The sequence below is a fragment of the Oryx dammah genome, unplaced genomic scaffold (genome assembly GCF_014754425.2).
Source record: "Oryx dammah isolate SB20612 unplaced genomic scaffold, SCBI_Odam_1.1 HiC_scaffold_13, whole genome shotgun sequence".
NCBI lineage: Eukaryota > Metazoa > Chordata > Mammalia > Artiodactyla > Bovidae > Oryx > Oryx dammah.
This window is the reverse complement of record NW_024070197.1, coordinates 61,017,920-61,031,297: the sequence shown is the minus strand read 5'-3', so window position 1 is coordinate 61,031,297 and position 13,378 is coordinate 61,017,920. Positions and strand designations below refer to the sequence as shown.

At 39.4% G+C, this 13,378-nt stretch overlaps 1 protein-coding gene across 1 annotated transcript in view; it reads left to right on the top strand.

Moving 5' to 3' along the window:
• The window catches only part of CNTNAP4 (contactin associated protein family member 4), a 283,083-nt gene that overhangs the window by 202,681 nt on the left and 67,024 nt on the right, over positions 1 to 13,378 (top strand). The window contains exons 13-14 of the mRNA XM_040253490.1: positions 7,310 to 7,507; positions 12,398 to 12,554. Coding sequence (XP_040109424.1) covers positions 7,310 to 7,507; positions 12,398 to 12,554 — 355 coding nt within the window. The remainder of the gene's footprint in view (positions 1 to 7,309; positions 7,508 to 12,397; positions 12,555 to 13,378) is intronic.

Below are 13,378 nucleotides of genomic sequence, written 5' to 3'. Positions count from 1 at the left end.
ATGAAATATTGAGAAGGCAGTTGAATACGGGAGCAACGGTTCCTTTGTATTAAAGTGTAATTCTAGGAGCTGCAGGGTGGTGGCAAATCTTGATCACAGATATTTTGGAAACTTACTATAGAATGTGTTTTTAGAGATGTTCCATATAACATAGCCACGTGGCTTCAGTTTGCTCTCCCATCGTGGAGAATACTGCCTGTCTTAGTCTCTCTGGGCAGCTATAGTAGAATACTACAGATCGGATAGCTTATAAACAACAGAAATTTATTTCTTACAGTTTTAGAGCATGGGAAGCCCAAGACCCTGGCGCCAGCATTGTCAGATGAGAGCTCTCTTCCAGATTTAAGACTTCTTATACCCTCATGTGATAGTGATAGAAGGGGTTCTGCAGGGTCTCTTTTGTGTGAGCACTAATCCCACTCATGAGAACACCTCCCTCTTGACCTCATGACCTCACAGAGTTGCCTCGTGCTAATCACATTACCTTTGGGGGTGAGTGATTCAACATGTGAATTTTGGTGGGGTGCACAAACATTCAGACCATAGTACTTCTCCACATGCCAAAGTAACCTAAGACAGCTGACGAGGCTTACATGTTTATCCCACCAACGAAACTCCCTGCTCCCCACAGTACAGATCCCCAGGCAGCACCCTGAGGCAGGAGGGTTAGGGTGAGACATCAAAATCAATAGTTTTGAAAACCTTCCCATTTGATACTTATTGTGGAGCCAGTTTTGGGCATAGCTGTTTTAGACTTCCAGTTTTCAAACTTTAGAGAATAGCCTGCTCGATTTGTGAGAATTAAACATAGTAAGTGTGAGAAGACTTCACAGACAGAAAAGGGAAATTTTGCAATTGAATGATATGAATTCAGGTGTCAAATAACTTTTTGATTTTTTTTTCTGTTTAATGAGGGTTTTGAGTGAGATTCAACAATCTATCACTGCATCCCTGTGGATCCTGTGTTGCCACAAAGCACCCTGAACTACGTCCATGTACTTGTTTTATGAAGTTTTGATTCTGTGGTTCAGACACCTCAAAGTTGCTGAGCGTCTGTATTCTTGGAGCTCTAAGAAACACCCCCCGCCACACACACACACGGAATTCTCATTATCCGTGATAGTTAGGTTCTATAAAGTAACCACAGTCATTTGAATTTATGAATACTGGACCATTGCTCCCAGGGAATTACAGTAAGTTTAAGTAACCAGTATTCTTGGGCTTCCCTTGTGGTTCAGCTTGTAAAGAATCTACCTGCATTGTGGGAGACCTGGGTTCGATCCCTGGGTGAGGAAGATCCCCTGGAGAAGGCAAAGGCTACCCACTCCAGTATTCTAGCCTGGAGAATTCCATGGACTGTGTAGACCATGGGGAAGCAAAGAGTTGGACACAACTGAGCGACTTTAACTTTCACTTAAATTCCTGCACGCTTCTAGTCACAGTATTCTCAGCTGATCAATATATAACCTTGTTTCACTTGTGTTTCAGATTAAAGACATCTTATTTAATGCATACTGTTAATTCATTAACATTGAACTCACAACCAACAGCACCAGAACTCATACCTGAAGGAAGTGTATTTATCCCATGTGTTGCCAGGAGGCACAACATAGCCTTCTTGTGCTTAGGAACCAGAGTGAAATCAACAAAGAACATGGGACAAATAGAATACATGTTTACAGGAAGAGAGCTGAAGCAAGGAGTCACAACCTGGCTCTGTTCAACTTCAGCTGGGCAACTGAAATTCATATTGGGCAACTTTTTATTTTTTTGGCTTTGTATCTGCAGACATGCACGAAAGCCTCAAGAACTGATTTGGGGATTCAAATAAATTTTAGTGAGTAGGCAAATTCATCAATGAGGAGAATCTGATACACATACATGCATTGGCTATATTATGTTTTCATGCATAATACTTTGGTAATTTATAGGCCATGTGGACTTTTCATGACCATTTCAATGGTAAGGAAATTATTCATTTCATTTTCTTGAAAGGAATTATTTTATTTTCTAATAAATCAACATTTACCTTATTATATTATAATACTAATGCCTATTTTAGTCCCTTGAGGTGCTTTACCAAGGCTATCAAAAAGTATTAATGAAAAAGGGGACATTCACAAAGCTTAAAACCCTTTGAAGAGCAAGCAGTGGAGGACAGAGACACAGATAATCCAGTTAGGAGACAGCAAAGTGTTTTCAGAAGCTCCAGAATGTTGAAATATATTCAAACAAAAGTGACAGTCCCAGAATGTAACAAGCCAGTGAAAAATACATGTTACAACTTGAGACTTTCCTTACTGATCTGGTTTTGCAAATGAGAAAAACAAGACTCAGGGAAGTTCAGGGAGGCAGGCTGAGGAATATCATTAGAGAAGAAGAGACCAAGGTTTCAGCTCTTGATCTCTTCTCCCAGCCTGAAAATGTTTCCTCTAGAAAAGGCTACATTCTATCAGGGTCTCATTGCCTGTAACCAATAACCTATCCTCAAGGTACAGCAATCAGGTATACCAATTGGTAGTTTTCAAATGTGTAACTAAAGAAAAAATTCTTAGTTAAGAATTACTATCCAACAGACAAATCCACATGGATTTAAATTTCTTTAACCATTACAAGCTAAACGATACAAAGAAAATCTCTTTTGAATGGATAGTTTCCAAAACTCAAAAGTCTGAAATTTTTTTCTAAACACAGTCTTCTAAATAAAATTTAAAAAATTTTAGGATAATGTGAATCCCAGTGGTTGTCTCTGTTGTAGTGTACAGGGCTTTTTTTCTTCTTCATCATGAAAGCCTTTTCTGTATTGAAATATTTTTAAGAAATGTCTCATCAAACATTACACTGTGAGGACATCGTTTCAGTGTGGAGAAAGTGATGAGCAGTACAGCTGTGGCTTTCGAAGTTTTGTGGAAATGATAATTCTATGGCTTAAGCTCACCTTTTCCCAGGCACCCACTTCCAAGACTCTTGGATTTAGTTTCACTGACTCAGTAAGTTTAGAGACCAAAACCTGGGTCTCTGCTGTATTAAATGCAAGCTCCCCATGTGATTCCAAGATAAGGGCTCTTAAGACCCTTTCATGAGAAGGCTGGAGATTGTGAGACTTAAAACAGCAAAACTATCTTTACTACAGGGATTTCAACAATAGAGACCTTCCTAATAGCTATGAGAGTTAATAACTAACTACTGTTATTCAAATGCGCCTTATTTACATCCAGTTTTGCTCCAGGATGCTAGCTGCTTTTTTATCTCTCAGCTTTCTTTAACACAGCACTTCCGGCCTGTTCTTAGAGTCTTTATCACCTCTATCACCCACAGCTATTAATCCTGAAGGAATACACACTCTGCAACTGTGTTGCTTAAACAGCATTTTTTTTTCCTTTACACTGTTATCACATTAAAAAATAGCAGTCAGCCCAAGATAAATCAAGTTCTTAATTACTCAGTTGCTTAACATACAGTCTATATATTAGAAATCACTTCAGGGAGAGAAATCACTTCAGGTCTACACCAGTAGACCTAAAATGCCTTTCAGTATTTCAGCGTATATATTAATTTCATAGATTTTTCTGCTCTCTCTCTTTACTCATTTCCCTGTGTTTCCTTATCTTGACAACTCTCTTTACATTTGGTAAAGGATCATTTTCAAAAAAATAAATCATGACTCTTACACAGATATAAAAATAAAAGCTAAACATGTTTTGAAGATTTTATTTAATGTTTAACCTTTACTGAGGGGGCTTCCCTGGTGGCTTGGCTGGTAAAGAATCTGCCTGCAATGCAGGAGACCTAGGTCCAATCCCTGGGTTTGGAAGGTCCCTTGAAGACGGGAACAGCTGCCCACTCCAGTATTCTGGCCTGGAGAATTCCATGGACTTACAGTCCATGGGGTTGCAAAGAGGCGGACATGACTGAGCGACTTTCACTTTCACTTTACTAATGAGGAAACTGGTAAGATGTAATAGCCAGTTGTAAGAAGTTTCAAAGAACAGACATATCTCTACATCAGTAATACTGAAATGACTGTGCCAGTGGAGGCAAAACCAGCTTCTTCCACAGCAGAGGAACCCAGACAGCCTCTAGCAGGTAGAATTTGCTGGCCTGTAGACAGGAATGACTTGTAAAGAAACAGTGACTTTCTTGCTAAGCAAAACAAATAACAACAACAACAAAGTAACTCTGTGTTAAAGGATGATTTAAATATGTCTTATAAGTTAGAGATGGTGGACTTCTCTGGAGAAATTCAAAGCTTATCTCCTCCAGGTTTATTTGCCTACCTTCTAAGAGTGACAAACACCTGAGGACTTGCCCACCTTCTCTTCGGAGATTTGTTGCGTTCCAGAGTCGTCTCTCACTCTTAGGAGGGATGGAGGTAGGCCAGCCATCCTCTGTAAACTCCAAGTCTCGTATTTTAGGGGTCCCTCTCTCATGGTGCAACTCTAGTGGGCCCATCGAAGGCAAGATCACTTGTTAGCTTGCAAGTGGGAGGTCTCATACCCTTCACAGTTTCAGCCTTAGCATTATTTTGCAGTTGCATCAGATGTCTACTATTTCCAAAGTTCGAAAGCAGCTAAAAGACAGTGGAAGTCTCAGAGCCACCAGAGAATCACACAGATCGCCTGGAAGACTGTGCTCTAGTCTGGGCAGTGCTTTGGCTCTAGTCACTCATTTATTTATCCCTTCAGTAACTAGTGTCCTTTGCTGCACGTTGTGCCCAGCCACGCACTAGACGTGCTATAATTAGCAAATTAGAATCCATCATTCTTTTAGTAGAGCTTACAGACCAGTGGGAAAAACTGATTTAATAAATCACAGAACACTGAATTACTCATAGTGAAGTCTTTGTCTTTTATAGTTGTAATTTCTAAACAGGTATTTGTAGAAACATTGGATACCATGATCCTGTCCAAAAGAACAGTATAACAGTTTGCAGAGATTCCTCTGTTAGTAAAATACATGAGAAATGGAGCCTGGATGTTGGGCCCTCACGTCCATTGCCCAGAATCGACTGTGATGCTTTCATCATCTCTCCTTTGCCCTGGACATCTTAATTACTGATAAGTGCAGTGTCCGCATAGCTTCATCTTTGTAGCACTTTTTATTGAAAGTGAACTCGCTTGCAGAAACTATCATAATATGGAAATTTTAGAATTTCAAAAGGAGACATTTCTCTGAGCTGCCCTTTAGCAGCCGACATGCACTGTGGCCTTGGATTTCTTACAACACCTTAAGAGACCTTGAAAGAACATGACGTGTTCATCATGACCCAGAGGATGCTAAACGATAGGGAAGTCCCTCTAATGGTGACCTGAAAGGCAAAGAGACAAAGGCTTCAAGTAGGTTTATTGTCCAGCTCTTTTGACAGCTACTCAGCCAGAGATGAGCTGCTTCACCCATGCCATTGATTCCCTACAAGAAAGGATGAATAGTTCTGCTGAATAATAAAAGCCGAGTCCAGCAGAGACTAGGTTAACAGATTTGCCCAGTTAATAATCTTAAATTTCTAATAGCCAAGATTGTGTGGCTAAAATGATAGAATTTCAGGCTTAATATATTGCCTCCTATGTTCTCCCCCACCAACCTTTTTTTTTTTTTTTGAATTTGGAAATGGAGGCTCAGATTTCACCTGACTTTCTTAAGGGTGCTGACCCATGCCAGATAGGCAAACTCAGGTCTCCCGATGATCTTCTCGCTGTCCTGCTGTCTGGCCATCCATAATTAATTTCACTAGCTTATATATCATGTCCTCTTTGAGGAAAACAATTTACTGATCAGGCTTTTCAGTCAGCTGAAATTCAAGGTAGAAATGCAAGCAATGGTTTTATTGCTATAAAAGGCTATGGTTTCAGAGAAAACTTATGTTCTACTCATGGAAGAGAATATGGCTGTCAAATTTGCCTCCTGTCTCATTTATTTAACAGGCCTCTCTATTCAAAATTTTGATGACCAAGAGAGGGGTGGGAGTGGAATTTCTTGTTTTGATTGTGTTGATCCATGTGAACGTATTCGTTAAAAACAGTGGGGCTGGGTATCTCTACCGACGGTTTTCCTCCAATTTAGACTCTTCCTCTGTAATCCCGAAGAGTTATGTGACTTAACGGCACATTTATAGCAGAGTTTTGACAACTTCCAATCTGTTTCTCACCTATTAAATCAGAAGCCTTTTGATTAATGTGTTCTTAGGCCTGCGTATATCACAGTAGATATAATATGAAGTTGATTGCTGGGAAAGTTGAAAGACAGATACAATATGTCTATCTTCTGTTACAACCCTTGTAGGGTTTTTATTTCATCTAAATAATTTTGGTAATCAGTGTGATGGAAATGTTTGCAGACATTCAGGTACCAATAGTGGTAGCTCTCGCACATACGCAGAGATGTTTTATTTTTCTTGTGAGTTGAGATGCTGTTGCTGTGCCATGTATTCAGAAGCATAATTTGCTATTACACTGCATAACTGTGCAGGTCACATGGTACCAAAATGAATATTTCAAATTTGACTTTAAAAGAAATAGGTATAATTCTGGTGTAATTTCCTAATATCTGTGTCCTATGAATATGTATTGATATGTATGTGTTTGCCTATGTAGATTAATCATATTACATATAGTTTTGTATCCTGCATTCCCCACTTAAATATTTTGTACATTTTCCCATATTATTAAAAAAAAGTTCTCCAAAGCTTGATTTAAAAAGGAAATAGATGTACAGTCATAATTAAAAGTTGTCTGAAGGGAGATATATGGGCCATAAAAAGTTGAGTTTCTTTTTGTTGGCAGCATGGATGATTTCCAAGAATGGATAAATCATTGCTTATGTTATGTAATTTAAAATATTTTACAGATTCAAAGATGTGTTTTTTTCATACTGTAACATCTCTGAATTCAGGATGTATCAATAATCAGCAATGTTTTACAGTTATAATAGGCAGCATTATTCTTTTCTTTCTTAAACAAAATTAATGATGCATCTTTAAAAGTAGAATGTCAGATTTGATGAAATGTACAAAATTTAATAATCAGTTTTCTTAATATTTTTACCATGAATACTTTCTGGCTGAATTATATGAAAAAGTAGAATAAAAACACTGCACATGCATGGCAATCATATAAACTTCAGGGAAAAGACTCATTTTACTATAATTTAAAAATTTTAAGAATCCATTTGTGTTGATTCTACCTCTCAGAGAGGTTTGATGACTAGAAAACTTTGACTCAGATAAAAGGTGATTTTGATTTTCTTTATTTATTTTAACTTTTGCAGACTAGTGATGGTCTCCTCTCTTTCTCCCCCCATTTCTGCATACAAGAAACTGCGTGGACCATCATACAGCACAATGGCTCTGATGTCACAAGAGTCCGAGATACCAGCCCAGAGAGCCCCCACACTGGGCTTTTCGAGTATGTGGCCAGCATGGAGCAGCTCCAGGCCACCATTAACCGCGCGGAGCACTGTGAGCAGGAGCTGACCTACTACTGTAAGAAGTCACGGCTCGTAAGCAAGGAAGGTAAGTGAACTGGGGCATCCGTCCCCCCACCCATGGGGTGCCTTACCGCACCCGCGCCTGCAGAGTTTAATTCTGCCAACGTGGTGGCATAGAGCTGCCCAGGGCGTGTGCTCCCCAAGTGTTTAGCAAGCCTGTCACAGTCGGGAAGTCACGGAGATGCTATCGCCTGAAGAAAAGAACACGGTCAGCTGACACTGAGCTTTGTTCAAAGCCTTGATGGTCTCTGGCGTCTCTTCCTGGCCTCGGTCAGAGGGCTTCCTCCTCATACTCGGTGAATGCTCAGTGTCGGTCCCTTGTAAAGGGCAAGTGACACATTCAGTTTGTTTTTATCATGGGAAAGAGCTAATAAAAATATGACTCCGTTTTCTGAAAGTGACTCTTCCGTGTGACTCTTTCACGGATTGTTGACAAGTTACCCTCTGGGTATAACTGAAAATGAGAGCAAGCTGCTGGAAACATGGCTTTCTCCTCCCAGTAGCTCAAATAGGAATCAGAAAACCATGTTTAACTCTTTCCCTTGTTCTACCTTTAATAACCTTTGATTTCTGCTCCTGAATTCTGATTCTAGTTTGCGTTTTCTCCCTTTAGAACGTCTCATTATGTGAGACTGTCTCGAGTCCCACCAGGTCTGCCTCCATGTAGGCTTTAATGGCCTGAAACATGAAGCTATTGCAAGACCTTTCCTACTGGCCTCTCAGCTGGCCATCAGTCCTTATCTCCTACCCACCCAATGTAGCATCCACACGATTAATCTGTGTAAAGAAAATTAACCTTTAAGAAACACTGCTTCCATCAGGACCCTATACTGTTTAAGAAGCTCTGATGTCTTCCTCGTTCTTCTGTCCAATATAGACTCTTCTGTCTAGACACCTCCATACCACCAGGTGGAGGGTGGGGTAACACATATAAAGTGAAATTGAAGTGAGCTTCCCTGGTGGCTCAGACGGTAAAGCGTCTGCCTGCAGTGTGGGAGACCTGGGTTCTATCCCTGGGTTGGGAAGATCCCCTGGAGAAGGAAATGGCAACCTACTCCAGTACTCTTGCCTGGAAAATTCCATGGACTGAGGAGCCTGGTGGGCTTACAGTCATGTGGTCCCAAAGAGTCAGACATGACTGAGCATCTTCACTTCACTCACCTCTCTTTCCAGCTCTCCAGTGTATCATGCTTACAGTGATCCTACCAGTTTAGTATGCAACTGATGGTTCATTGTTAGTGAATATCTATCTTGGAATCTTTAAACAAAATAGATAAGCAAGTATGGAAGCGTAGTCTAAGAGGAAAACTGAAAGCCACTTAGTCGTGTCTGACTCTTTGTGACCCCATGAACAAAGGATACTGGAGATGGTAGCATTTTCCTTCTCCAGGGATCTTTCCAACCCAGGAATTGAACCCAGGTCTCCTGCATTGCAGGCCGATTCTTTACCAGCTGAGCCACAAGGGAAGCCCTTCTAAGAGGAAAGAGAACCATAAATACAGAAGGGTAAATGAATGTGATGAAACAGAAGGGAACTAAGTTGCTTGACTAGAGAAGAAAGAAAAGGAAAGACAATCTTCAGAGTCACAAATGAGTCAAACTCTAAAAGAACCAGAAAACACAATCCCCAAGGGTGTGAGTGAGCAAGCCGAGCCCTGCACGACGACGAGGGGATGGCAGTGAGGGTGAAGGCGTTTCCTGCCGTCAGGGCTGGTGGCGCCACACATCTTGCTCTTGAGCCTCCCCAGGTGTTTCAGCCAGGCTCGGGAGCCACTGGTGAAGAGAACAGTAAACTCTCAAAGGTTGTAGAACCGGGGTTGGGAGTAACCATTGAATACACAGATTTTCTTCAGGTCCATGACCCTAGAATCCATATAGAATGGATCTGAGGTGGAAAAGAGGGAACAGTTTGGATTTTGAGGTTACAATAAGGAATGTACGGGAAAGAGCAGGAAGGTGGTGTGAGACAACTTAAATTTACAGTTTCAAATCTTGAAACTATAGCAGCATCAAGCAATGACGGTGCTGTGATTGTGGATGAATAAAGTGGAAATGTTTATGAAAATGTTTCCAGCAAGATATGGGTCCTCCAGCTCGGCACACTGGAAGGGTGGTCAGTGTGAATACCCAAGCCATTTGGAATTTTATTCATAACTATGGGAATAGAAGCGATCCACTGTTATTCCTGATATTTTATTGTTTTAATTTAAACTTTAAAATTTTCTCATGCTTTTCTTAATTCTTTCTTTTTTTTTATCCTTTGTTTTATTATTATTATTTTTTTAATTAATTTATTTTTAATTTTTACTTTACAATTCTGTATTGGTTTTGGCATAGATTGACATGAATCCACCACAGGTGTACATGCGTTCCCAAACATGAGCCCCCCTCCCACCCCCCTCCCCACAACATCTCTCTGGGTCATCCCCGCGCGTCAGCCCCAGGCGTGTCATATCCTGCATCAGACATAGACTGGCATTTCAATTCTTACATGTTATACATGTTTCAATGCCATTCTCCCAAATCATCACACCCTCTCCCTCTCCCTCTGAGTCCAAAAGTCCGCTATACACATCTGTGTCTTTTTTGCTGTCCTGCATACAGGGTCATCATTGCCATCTTCCTAAATTCCATATATATGTGTTAGTATACTGTATTGGTGTTTTTCTTTCTGGCTCACTTCACTCTGTATAATCGGCTCCAGTTTCATCCATCTCATCAGAACTGATTCAAATGTATTCTTTTTAATGGCTGAGTAATACTCCATTGTGTATATGTACCACAGCTTTCTTATCCATTCATCTACTGATGGACATCTAGGTTGTTTCCATGTCCTGGCTATTATAAACAGTGCTGCAATGAACATTGGGGTACATGTGTCTCTTTCAATTCTGGTTTCCTCTGTGTGTATGCCCAACAGTGGGATTGCTGGGTCATAAGGCATTTCTATTTGCAATTTTTTAAGGAATCTCCACACTGTTCTCCATAGTGGCTGTACTAGTTTGCATTCCCACCAACAGTGTAAGAGGGTTCCCTTCTCTCCACATCCTCTCCAGCATTTATTGCTTGCAGATTTTTGGATCGCAGACATTCTGACTGGTGTGAAGTGGTACCTCATTGTGGTTTTGATTTGCATTTCTCTAATAATGAGTGATGTTGAGCATCTTTTCATGTGTTTGTTGGCCATCCGTATGTCTTCTTTGGAGAAATGTCTGTTTAGTTCTTTGGCCCATTTTTTGATTGGGTCTTTTATTTTTCTGGAATTGAGCTGCAGGAGTTGCTTGTATATTTTTGAGATTAGTTGTTTGTCAGTTGCTTCATTTGCTATTATTTTCTCCCATTCAGAAGGCTGTCTTTTCACTTTGCTTATGTTTTCCTTTGTTGTGCAGAAGCTTTTAATTTTAATTAGATCCCATTTGTTTATTTTTGCTTTTATTTCCAGAATTCTGGGAGGTGGATCATAGAGGATCCTGCTGTGGTTTATGTCGGAGAGTGTTTTGCCTATGTTCTCCTCTATGAGTTTTATAGTTTCTGGTCTTACATTTAGATCTTTAATCCATTTTGAGTTCTTTAGGACACTTCAGTAAGACTAAGGAAATCAGAGGTATTTGGTATCTTTAAAACTAGTGGTTTCTACTTCATAGGGAAAATAGCAAATTTAGATGTGAAAATACTATTCAGTATTTAAGAATAATGATTTATTTTTAAAAAATCTATAACCACATAGTGTTTTAAGCAGTATGTTGAAATAGATCTACTAAATGTTTCAAGGAGGTTTTGCCTTCAGTTGATGAGTTAATCATGCAGTTAAAGAGAATGAAGATTGTTGATATTGAGTAGTGTGTTAACAACAGCTCCTTGATTTCTTGGCACAGTGTACAGGGATGTATAGTAATGCTCAGTGAGAACTTGCCTGCATTAGCACAGATCCAATGTAATAGTAAGATTTTATGAGCATTGGCATTTGTAAGTAAGGGAGCAGTTAGTAAAAGTAAGGCTAATGGCCACAACTTGAAAGGTTTGAAAGTCAGTAGAAACATGATAGCACACCTTTGAGGAGCTGACTGATTTGATGTCACCTTCTTCTCATGCCCTGACTCTCCAATGACTGTGAGTTTTCCCCTCTAACTTGTTTTACCCCTAAGACAGATTGCCTGCAAACCATATCTAAATGGTCTATTCCTTGCTCTAGCTTTTGGGCATCATTTTAGTCTTAGCTCTGTGCAGGAGCTGGTAACTGAACATTCATCATAGAAAGAAATGCATTTGGTTGAGGCAAACTTTGTTTTTGAGTGTCATATTTGCTCTGGGCATAAAGATCTTTGTGTTATTTCTGTAGTCTCTGAAGAAGTAGCCAAGCCAGTAAACAGAAGAAAAAATGTGTACTTTTGAATATATCTTGAATCATAGTGAGGGAATGCCATACCATGCCTAAACAGCTAGTTTATCTTTAGTCGATAAGTATATTGAGATAAATCACTGACTTTACACAGCATTTCATAATGTTCTAGTAGGCATTTTATGTTCTCAAATCAATTTTGTTTCTCATATGTTAATTACCGTGGATTATAATTTGATGCCTTGTTGTTTCAAAAAATTATTTTTAAGGAAATGGCATGTGTGAACTCTCAATACATTTTTTTTTACTATTATGCCTGAATTAAATAGAAACTGCAGGTTTCTTTTCTACTCAAAGAAAAATATATCAATCATTTAAGCTTAAATAATGAAATATTTTTTTAAAAAAGCTTTCCTAAGGAAATACCATCAGTTATGAAGTTTGGAATATCACTACATCAAACCAGTTTTTCCTCCTTTCATTCTTTTTAATGATTTGGGAAAGAAGGGAGTTATACTGGGATGGAAGGTCACGGGTTATAAAGCAGATGTCGTTTTTCTCACCTTTATTTTTCAGATGGAACCCCTCTGAGCTGGTGGGTTGGAAGAACCAATGAAACACAAACTTATTGGGGAGGTTCTTTGCCTGATCCTCAAAAATGTACTTGTGGATTGGAGGGGAACTGCGTTGATTCTCAGTATTACTGCAACTGTGATGCTGACCGGAATGAATGGTGATTTTTATGATTTCCTTATGCAAAATCAAGTTTATTATTAATTTTTTAAAATGAATCACTGCCACATATATAGGTAGGTAGATACTGAACAACTTAGTCCTGTGAAGAAATTAGATAAAGGTATGTTTTGATGAAATGTATTGCAACTAATCTGATTTCTAGATGGGAAGATGATGATCCTTTATTTGAATTTTGTGGTAATAGAGCATGAGTCATACACCTTTTATTTTTGTAATATGATGAAATAGAGGCATCTGTTTCATGCTTGCTTTTTATTTTGAGTCAATTATCATTATCTTTAAAATTAAGTATAATTTAGAATCATATTCTCAAAACATAGTTACATAAATATATTAAAATTTACATAAATTATATTTAAATAAATATATTTAATACTAACATATCTCTTCAGTAGTCTTGCCTATAAACCTTCAAATATGTAAGCTTAGACTTTCCCACAATTACTTAAACATGTAGCTCTTTTGTTTTCTTAAAGGATCCACTATACTATGAAATGGAGAAGTCAATGGCACCCCACTCCAGTACTCTTGCCTGGAAAATCCCATGGACGGAGGAGCCTGGTGGGCTGCAGTCCATGGGGTCGCTGAGGGTCGGACACGGCTGAGCGACTTCACTTTCACTTTTCACTTTCATGCATTGGAGAAGGAAATGGCAAGCCACTCCAGTGTTCTTGCCTGAGGAATCCCAGGGACGGGGGAGCCTGGTGGGCTGCCGTCTATGGGGTCGCACAGAGTCGGACACGACTGAAACGACTTAGCAGCAGCAGCAGCATACTATGAAAAACTGATATTCGGCTCATC